General features: G+C 52.1%; 1 protein-coding gene across 1 annotated transcript in view; it reads left to right on the top strand.

The window, feature by feature from the left end:
* Positions 1–10,367, top strand: part of ZSWIM9 (zinc finger SWIM-type containing 9) — a 27,943-nt gene extending 17,576 nt beyond the window's left edge. The window contains 1 exon segment of the mRNA XM_024132441.3: positions 8,178–10,367. Within this exon segment, the coding sequence (XP_023988209.2) occupies positions 8,178–10,367 (2,190 nt within the window).
* The last annotated feature ends 376 nt before the right edge of the window (positions 10,368–10,743 follow it).

Raw genomic sequence — 10,743 nt, 5'->3', positions numbered from 1 at the left:
GATCCCACGTGCCGCGGAGCGGCTGGGCCCGTGAGCCATGGCCGCTGGGCCTGCGCGTCCGGAGCCTGTGCTCCGCAACGGGAGAGGCCACAGCAGTGAGAGGCCCGCGTACCGCAAAAAAAAAAAAAAAAAAAAAAAAAAAAAGATATAGCAAAAGGGTTCTGGATATTATTCTCTCTGCTTCCAGCAGTTTCCTGAAGGAGCGATTATATTTGAGAAGCTGAATGCCAGGGACCCCCTGCGTTGAGGTCGTTCACTTGGTCTTGGGAGGGGGTCAGACAAGAAGAGTGTACCCCAAAGCCACAACCACCGTTTGTGGGCAGGACTGAGTGGCTGCTTCAACCGAGGAGGTGTTAAGACCTTTTATAATCTGCCCTGAGGCCGTGATGATGGGCTGAGGTATCTAATCCCATCTCCTCTGTGGCAGGCTCCAGAGTAACCAGCAAGCAAGCTGGCTTTCTGGGTGAAGATGGATCTTGCACAGAAACGTTGCAGCCCTCTGTCATGTGTACGCTTTGCCTTCTGAGAAAGGTGAAAGTTGTTCTGAGTGTGCTACTTTTAAGCATACTAACTGGTCAGCTGGTACAATCTCAACACAGGACTCTTTGTCAATATCTGTCAAAATGACCAAGTCACTCACCCTTTGACCACTCCCCCTCCCACTGCTGGGAATTTATCCTGCAGATGTAGTTGCACAGATGCCAAACGATTTCCACGCAAGGTTAATCGTTGGGGTTCCTGAAAGTAAAAAATTGGAAACAACCAAACCCCACCCATGGGTAATGGTTACATAACTGGAATACTACGTAGCTTTAAACAAGAGTGAGAACAATTCTAGGAACTGATCTGAACAGATCTCTCAGTTACAAAAAAAAAAAAAAAAGCAAGGAGCAAAACAATGTACATGGTATATTGTATGTATGAAACGGGGAAAATAAGAATATAAAGGTGGCTCGCTTGTATTCACATAAAGAAAATCTAGAAGAACAGCAAGAGATGTGGATGGACATAAGAATAGCAAATGGCAACAGAGTGGTTAGAAAAGAGAAGTAGGAAGAGGACCCAGGGCTGGATAGCTTTATATTATTTGACTTTGGGACCTTGTGCATTTTGGCACATTTGAATAATTCATTTTAAAAGAGAAGATAAAAAATAGACAATAGTCCCAACGTGCCACACTGATCTGTTTCTCTCTAGAAAACAGAAATTCGGGATGAGCGATGAGTGTCCTAAGACGTGACAGTCAGAACGGCCTGGGTTTTGCCTTAGTAACAACCAGCCCTGGAATCTCAGTGGCTTACCTCACTGAACTTTATTTCTTGCTCATTGGCCAAAGCAAGTCACGTGACTGTGGCGAACTGCAGGGGGGCAGAGAGATGCAGTCCTGTCAAGTGCCCAGGACAGGAGAAACCCACCATTACTTGGCACAGGGAAAAAGACAACCACAGGCTTATAGAGCTGTTTCACTGAGGGTCTCCCAGAACCCTATCTGGATCTGGGGCTTGTGTTTCCCCTGCTCTGTAGTTACCGTGGCCTCTCGTGGCTCAATCTCAGCCTTTCTGCCTCTTCCTGGCTCCCCAAGGGAATCTTCTCTGTGTCCAATAGCCTATTTTTACATCAGACCAGCCACTTTGGGGGTGATACAGTAACAGCTAAAAACGTGATTTTATTTGTACAGATGTACACTAAAAACTTTATATACGTTCTAGCTGTGCCATTTCCTGGCTGGGGGACATCCAGTAAGTTGTGACAAGTTATGTAACTTCTCCAGACCTTGGTTTGTTCATCTATAGAATGGGGATAATAATAGACACTACCTCATGGTTGTTAGGGTTGTTGTGTGAGGGGGTGTGTGTGTGTGTGTGTGTGTGTGTGTGTGTGTGTGTAAGGAACACTGCCCGGAAAGTAGGAAGCTCTATATGGTTTAGCTATTTAGCTATTATTTTTATTCCCTCATTTTTTGCGGGGCAACAGTCTAGAGAATAGTATTATTCTGTTCACGTGATAAAGGAGGCTGTGTGCCTGAATATAGGAAGAGGTGTGGGTAGGGAGTGTTGCATGGCATGGTTTCTGATGTCCACGTTTGTGGAATCTGGTCTACGGTTAATGCATCCCTGTGCCACCGATTTGTGTGTCTAAGACGGTACCCACGATCGTTCCCATCCTCCAGTCTGCTCCTCCCTGGGCTGCTCCATCCCCGCTTGTGCCCCGCCACGCACTCCGCGCCTCACCCAGAAGCCTGTGTGTCAGGCCCGTGCGATCACTTCTGTGAAGAGTCTGGTGGTCAGCTGCACAGGCCCTGGGCCCAAACTGCCTGGATTCAAATCCCAGCTCTTGCCGTTGGCTACCTGTGTGACCCCAGGCAAGCAACTGAACCTCTCTGTGCCTCACTTTCCCCATCTGAAAAATGGGGATAGTAATAACAGGACCCGTTGTGCAGGCTTGTTGTGGAGGTTGAAAGAGTTAATGCCTTGGAACTGGGGGGTTAGTTCTCCCCAGCACTTTACACACGTGAAACCTCCTGTTCGTATTTATTCATCTTTGGTTTACAGGCTCTCTCTTGCCACTCAGAGGTGTCTTATTGGCCCTCCTCAGTGCTTGAGCAGCACTTGGCATGTCTGATTTGCTCAGTAAATATTTGGTAGAGAAATTCATTCATTTATGTATCCCCCTCCCACCTTCATCACATGTCACCGCACCCCTCCAGTGTCACCCACACATCTCCGTCCACACCTTGTTTTCTCCCCCCACCACCGTCCTTTATGACCTGGACCTGAATGTCAGCACCAGGATCTGGAGCAAGTCACTCCCCTGGTGTAGTCAGGGACCCTAAGACCACCCTCAGGTTCGATGGGGACTCACAGAACTCAGCAAAGCCATTATACTCACGGTTACAGTTTATTACAGTGAAAGGATACAGAGTACAGTCAGCAAAGGGGCGCGTGGGGTGGGGTCCAGGAGAGACCAGTGGTCTCTCCCAGTGGAGGTATATGGACAGTGCTTATTTCTCCCGGCAACAGTGTGTGACAACACGCACGGAGTATTGCCCACCAGGGAAGCTCACCCCGAGCCTCGAGTCCAGGGTTTTTATTGGGGTTTGGTCATGTAGATATGACTGCCTGGGTGGCTGACCTCAGTCTCCAGACCCTCTGGAGATTGAGCCCGAGGCCCCCACTATAAACCAGTTGTTAGCAAGAGACTATTTAGAGTGGCCCAAACCCCCCAAGTGAGCAAAGACACTCTATCGGGCAGGACATTCCAAGGGCTTAGAGGCTGTCTCCTAGGAGTCGGGAAAGAGCCAGACCTTTCTTTGGGAGGTGTGAGGTTTGGACAACCCAGACCTGCTGAGTTAATCCTTTACTGCAAACCTGGAATCTCTCAGCCTCAGTTTCCCTATCTGCAATATAAGGAAAATAATGGTCCCCTCTCGGCAATCACCCTCGTTCAGTCAGAGGACCCCACACTGGGAATTCCCTGGCGGTCCAGTGGTTAAGACTCGGCGCTTTCACTGCCCCGTGGGCCTGGGTTTGATGCCTGGTCGGGGAACTAAGACCCCACAAGCAACCACACACCAACCTCTGTCCCATTAGCCTTTCTCTTTAGCGTGTCCTCCACCCTCAGATGATAATAATAATAACAGCTGTCACTCAATACACACTGACCTCATGCCAGGCACTGAGCTCCATGCTTCACGCAGATTAACCCATTTAATCCTCATAGCAACTTTATAAGGTCAATGCAGTTACACTCCCCACCTTTGCGGATGGGAACAGCTCAGGCACAGAGAAGTTCAGACACTTTCCCTAAGTCACACAGCTGATGCATAGATCCGCACAGTTAGTAAGAGGAAGAACCTGGATTTGGATCCCTACGGTCTGGCTCCAGGGTCCAGGAACCCTTAACTAACCAGTCATTGGGCCTCTCGGCTGAAAGCAACACTAGTTGTGTTATTGTTCATGGAGACTTGGCCAGTCCAACAGGTCAGGACTTGCACCTGCCTCATTCAGTCCCTTCTCTCTCCTCAAGGCTAACACAGTGTCAAGCACACAGTAGGTGCTTAGTAAATGCCGTTTAATGAACAAATGGCTGTGCAAGAAAAACTTATGTGCCCTCTTTAGAAAGAAAACTCAAGATCAGAAATCTAAGTTTTCTCTTTAAGAATGAAAGTCAGCTTCTAATTAGGCAAGTGCTGGCCAGTTCCAGAAAAGTCTCAAGGCAAATACGTTTTGCTGTTTTTACTTTTCTCTTATTCCTTTTCCCAAGGAGAAAAAGGTAAGAACTTACCTAATACTATAGAAACATGTAAGGTTTGTTTTTTTTTTTAACCCTTTATGCTTTGCTGTTTTTACTTTTCTCTTATTCCTTTTCCCAAGGAGAAAAAGGTAAGAACTTACCTAATACTATAGAAACATGTAAGGTTTGTTTTTTTTTTAACCCTTTATGCCTATTAAAATTTTCCTTTTTTTAAAATTGAAGTATAGTTGATTTACAATGTTGTGTTAATTTCTGCTGTACAGCACAGTGATTCTGTTATACATACATATACATTATTTTTTATATTCTTTTCCATTATGGTTTATCACAGGATGTTGAATATAATTTCCTATGCTGTACAGTAGGACCTTGTTGTTTATCCTTTTTTTTTTTTTTGGAGATGTAATTGACCTATAACATTCTATTAGCTTCAGGTGTACAACCTAATGATTTGATATTTGTATATATTGTGAAATGATCACCCCAGTAAGTCTAGTTCACATCCGATGACTTTTATCTTTACGTTAGTTTCTAGACGAGCACCGTCGAATAGAACTTTCTGTGGTGATGGAAATGTCCTCTATCTGCACTGACCCATAGAGTAGACACTAGCCTCACGTGGCTATTGAGCAGTGAAATATGACCAGTGTGACTGAGCAAGTGAATTTTTATATCTTTTTAAATCTTAATTTAAATGTAAATCGCTACTGTATTGGACAGAACTGTCCTAGATGGAAACATCTGCTAAGATAAATTAAAATCATAAAGTAATAGTAGGTGTAAAAATTAATGATGGTTGAAAAAAAAGATAGTGGTATTGTAACCAATTCAGGAGTAAGCTGAATAGGCTTTTCCATAAAATTTATTGAATGTCTCTTCTATTTAAGATGCTCAATGTATAATTTTAGGGTGAGGAAAGCAATTTTCTTGCTCATTTTGGACTCCACTAGACTTTTTTTTTTTTTTAGTAGAGTTGTTTTGTTGTTGTTGGCTTTTTGGGTTTTGTTTTTTATTTTTTTTTTGGTCTTGAAAGTGGAGAACTAATGTCTCTTCTATTTAAGATGCTCAATGTATAATTTTAGGGTGAGGAAAGCAATTTTCTTGCTCATTTTGGACTCCACTAGACTTTTTTTTTTTTTTAGTAGAGTTGTTTTGTTGTTGTTGGCTTTTTGGGTTTTGTTTTTTATTTTTTATTTTTTTTTTGGTCTTGAAAGTGGAGAACTGTGCATTGCATTTTAACTGGTTTCATAGGACGAGGTCAGATTATGGCAGAATGGTTTGTGGAGAGATCTGTGTTTAAACTGTATTCCAATCCTGGTTCTGCAGCTGTGGGCCAGCTCTGCGGGGCCTGGCTGAAACAGTCTAGCCATCTGCCTGGTATAGGGGACCCTAGCTCATCGCTGCTAATCTCCCTACCCCATTAAGTGGCTTTTGTGCAAAAATAATGAGGCCAGCGTGGCTGAGGCCAAGGCAGACGAGAGGGACAGAGATGAGGTCCAAGGGCTTGATCGCCCAGTGCACAGCTGTGGCCTGAACTCTGGACTTGACTTGCAGGGTGACGGGAAATTCTGGGAAAGGTTTTTAAGGAGGGGAGGGGTTGATCTGGTCAGAGTCTTGAAAATGCCCCCCAGCAGCCGTGTGGGGGACAGGGAGAGACAGGGAGCCCAGGCAGAAGCGGCTACAATAATCCAGGTGACGGATGGTGATGGCTCTGACCAGTGGCCGTGGGGGTGGGGAGAAGGGGTCAGATTCTGAAGGTCGCTGCTAGGATTTGGGGATGGACTGCATGCAGAGGAGCTAAGAATCAGCCCTGAGTGCCGGGCCCTGAGCTATAAAGTGGATGGTGGAGCCATTGCGGAAGAGACGGCCGACCAAGGTGGGGCAGGTTGGTGGGGAGTGAGAATCAAGGGTGCCTTCGGGCCATCACTCTCAAGGGACACGTGAGCTGTCTAAGGGTCCATGTTGCTGCAGAGACGGGTAAGTAGGTGGGTCTGGAGCCTGGAGATATGGAACTGGGAATTATCAGCTTAGAGATGCTAAAGGCCATGTAACTGGATGAGATCACCTTGGCTGAGCCTAGAGACACGAGAGAGGAGAGGAGAGGGCCTGGACGAGCTCTGCAGCGCGGCAACATTTAGAGATGGAGCCGCGGAGGAGAGGCAAGCCAAGGAGACTGCAGAGAAGATGGCTGGGAAGAGGAGGAAAGCCAGGGGTCTCTCAGGGTGACAGAAGCCCAAAGAGACCTACATTCCAGAAAGGGGACAGGATCACTGGACTGAATGCTGCTGAGAACTCAAGTGAGATGGTAAAGATAGCTGAGATTTGATACACGCCAGGCATCATTCCAAGCTTTGGAAACGGATAATCTCTATTTAGCCTCACCACAAGCGTTAAATAGACATATATTCCCGTTTTGCATAAAAGGAAACTGAAGCTAAAATGCCAGAGGAGGGAATTCCCTAGCGGTCCAGTGGTCAGGAGTCCACACTTCAACTGCCAGGGGCCCGGGTTTGATCCCTGGCTGGGGAGCTAAGATCCCACAAGCCAGCTCGGCGCAGCCAAAAAGAAATGCCAGGGGAAGTGACTCGCCGGAGGTCTCACAGCTAGGAAGAGACAAAACCAGGATTCAGAACTAGGATTCAAAGCCAGGATTCCCTGACCTTCCACTCCAGAGACGTGGCCAGTGGATATCACCGCACATTCACACATTCATTCACTCACTCATTCGGGATGTATTGAGCTGTGGTTCAGGCCAGGAGCCATTCAAAGCATCAGGGATGCCAAAGTTAAATGAAGCAATATCCTTGTGGGGCTTACATCTTAGGGAGGGCAAACAGGCAATAAGCAGAGCAGCAGATAACGATGTAACATGCTTCTGGCTGGTAAGTGCCATGGCCGGAAGCATCCAGAGAGAGCTGTGGTGTCCGCTTAGATGGGATGGTCAGAGAAGACCTTTACAAGCACGTGGTCTTTAAGCAGGGATGATAATTATGGTAATAAGTTTCCACTTCAAGAGCACTTACAATTTGTTGGGTGAGTATTGTTGAATAATAGTAATATTATTTGTGCCAGGCAATCTTCCAAACGCTTTCATTCATTTCATCCGTCCAATCACACTCTCATCATCATCATTTTGCAAAGGAGACAGAGGTCAGGGAAGTTGCGGAAAGCCACACAGCCAGGAAATGGGGGCTCCAGGGTCTCAGCCCAGGCCGTCTGGCTCCAGACGCTATGCTGGACCCGACACTCCATGCATGAAAGAATGACTCTTCAGTTCCCAGAAGGGGAGATTGGGAAAGGAGGAGGTTAAGGAGGAAGCTGAGGCACAGAGAGCTCAAGTCACGTAGTTAAAAGCGTTGGTGAGGCCGGGACTCCAACCCAAGCAATCTGGCTCCGCAGTCTATGCGCGTTACTTCTAGACCAGTGGCTCTCGAACTTGAGCGTGCGTGGGAATCCCCGGGAGGGCTTGTCAAAGCAGATTGCTGGGCCCCTCCCCGGGCGTTTCTGACTCAGCAGGGCTGCGGTGGGCTTGAGAATACATGCATTTCTGTCAAGGTCCCAGCAGGCGATGCTGACCCTGCTGCTCCAGAACCTATACTTTGAGAACCACTGCCCTAGAGTGCCTCTGACCGCAGGAAGGAATGAATACCCAGTTCCTAGTAGGGGGAACTGAGGCTCAGAGAGGCTGTCTAGTGGGCAAAACCACACAGCTCTTAGATGGTGGTGCCGGCATCGGAAACCCAGGCAATCCGGAATCCGCGTTTTTAATCATTCCCCTGCACTGCCTCCTGCTGGTCAAAAATGCACGCACGTATGAAAGAATGAGTGAACGGAGTCCCGTTTCCCCAGAGGGGGAAATCGCGGTCGGGGCGACCCCGGGCACCTCCTGACCTCTTTCCCCGCCTCTCCGCCCCCGCCCGCAGGTGAAGCTGGTGTTCGTGGAGGACCAGGCGGTGGTGGAGACCGTGTTCTTCCTGACATCGCGCACCCGGGCGATGCTGCGGCGCTTCCCGCGCATGCTCCTGGTGGACCGGCTGCCGGGACTGCAGGGCGCGCTGGATCTGCTGGCGGTGCTGTGCGTGGACGGCGCGGGCCGCGCGCGTCAGGCCGCCTGCTGCGTGGCGCGGCCCGGCACTCCGAGCCTGCTGCGCTTCGCGCTGGCCTCGCTGCTGCAGAGCGCGCCCGACGTCAAGGGCCGTGTGCGCTGCCTCACGGCCGGGCCGGAAGTGGCGGCACAGCTGCCCGCCGTGCGCCAGCTGCTGCCGGGCGCGCGCGTGCAGATCTGCCGGGCGCAGGGCCTGGAGACGCTCTTCAGCAAGGCGCAGGAGCTGGGCGGCGCCGGCCGCGAGGACCCGGGCCTGTGGCCGCGCCTGTGTCGCCTGGCGGGCGCGTTGTCGCCCGCCGCCTACGCCGAGGCGCTGGCCGAGCTCCGCGCCCACGGCCCGGCCGCCTTCGTCGATTACTTCGAGCGCAACTGGGCGCCGCGCCGCGACATGTGGGTGCGTTTCCGCGCCTTCGAGGCGGCCCGCGACCTGGACGCGTGCGCCCTGGTGCGCGGCCACCGCCGGCGCCTGCTGCGCCGCCTGAGCCCCTCGCGCAGCGTGGCGCAGTGCCTGCGCGACCTGGTGGCCATGCAGTGGGCCGACGCGGCTGGGGAGGCGGCGCCGGATGTCTCCGACGATGGGGGCCCTTGGCTGGAGGGTGAGCTGGGAAGGGGAGCCCACGTGGAGAACGAGAGGATGAAGGGCCTGGAAACCGGAAACTGGGGCGGGGCGCGGAAGGAAGGAAGTTTTCGGAGAGAAGCCCAGTTAGAGAAGGAGTGGGCCAGAGGCCCGGAGACCAGAGACCGGGAGGGGGCTCAGGTAGAAAGTGAGAAGGGGAGAGGGTTGCAGATCCGAGACTGGAGAGGGGTCCACTTGGAGAACCAGAAGGTGAGAGGGCTAGAGGGGAGTGTCTGGAGAGGGTCCCAGTTGGAGAACGAGCACTTGAGAGGGCCCGCGATCAGAGACTGGAGGGGGGGCCCGTTGGAGGGTGAGAAAGACTGGGGACTGGAAGGTTATATCTGGAGGGGGGCCCAGGTGGAGGACCAGAGATTGAGAGGATTGGAAGAGTATACCTGGAGGCTGGCCCAGCTGGAGGATGGAAGGATTAGGCTGCTGGAGACCCCAGACGGGAGGGGGACCCTGTTTGATTATGATAGAGCCAGCAGTCTTGACGGGAGCTCCTGGAGGGGGGCCCAGTTGCACGATGAGAGGATAAGTGGACTGAAAACCAGAGACTGGAAGGGGCCGCATTTGGAAGCAGAGAAGGAAAGGGGGCTGGAGGTCAGAAACTGGAGGAGGGTCCATGTGGAGAAGCCCCTGGAATTGGTCCCCGAGAACGGAGACCTAAGGGGGCCCCAATGGGGAGATGGGAGACAGAGAGGGCCAGAGACTAGAGAAGAGCGCGCAGTGAGGTTGGGTGTCAAAAGAAGAAGGGACCTGGAGGATGTGGTTCCGGTCCAGCTGGGGGACACAAGGGTGACAGGCCTGGAGAATGGAGACGGAGGGGGAGCCCAGGCTGGGGGCCGCAAGAGCAGAGGAGGGCAGGGCATGGAGTGTGGGGACACGGCAGGGGGCCGTCTAGGGCTGGGGAATGGAGTCACGTGCAGCACTCCCGTGGGGACTGTGTTGGAGGGTGACCCAGAGTGGGCAGTGACAAGGAGGACGTACCTGGCGGCCGGAGAGAGCGCACAGGAAGGAAGTGGAGGAGAAGGCCCAAGGGAGTCAAAGAGGCCCTGCTGCCCCTTGGAAGAGGAGGAAGTGGACTGGGAGCCCCTGGCCAAGTTCCGAGCGGCCTGCGGGCCAGAGCTGGCAGAGCTGGTGGCCGAAGAGCTGGCCTTCGCCCGGCAGCACGGGACGCGCGGTTTCCATTGGACAGGAGCTGGCTTTGCCCTGAAGGACGGCACCTCGGACTTCTTCCTGGACGGAGCCCTGACGCGCTGCAGCTGCTCCATCCATGCCGCCCGGCGTCTGCCCTGCCGCCACCTCTTCGCCGCACGCCTGCTCACGGGGGCAGCCTTATTCCACATGGAGCTGCTCAGGGATTGCTGGGGGAGAGCCCCCGAGCCCTGAGCCTGCTCGCACCTGCCCGTCACCCTCCACGGTGGGGGCGGGAGGGCATTCTTCGATCCCAAAGATAACAGGGCTGAGCCCAAGGAGGCCACCGCAGTCCCCCCGGCCACCTCCTGGGGCATCCAGCGACTTCATCTGGGCAGTTTGCCTCTCTGGGTCCGAAGGGGAGCAGACGGTGTGGTCTCGGAGGTCCTGGAGCCGCAGCTGTGGCAGATGGTGGTGGCCAGGGTGGATTCTGAGGGCTTCCCTCCAGAGAGGAAATGTGTGGTGAGAGGGTGTAGACAGGGTCAGGTCCGGCCAGGAGAAGGAAGGGGATAAAGCTGGGGGAGGGGAGGACACCAGGATGTGGGGAGAGCCTGGCAGGAGGAGGGAAAAA

This window comes from Physeter macrocephalus, chromosome 17 (assembly GCF_002837175.3).
Source record: "Physeter macrocephalus isolate SW-GA chromosome 17, ASM283717v5, whole genome shotgun sequence".
Lineage (NCBI taxonomy): Eukaryota > Metazoa > Chordata > Mammalia > Artiodactyla > Physeteridae > Physeter > Physeter macrocephalus.
This window is presented reverse-complemented; position numbering and strand designations above follow the sequence as displayed.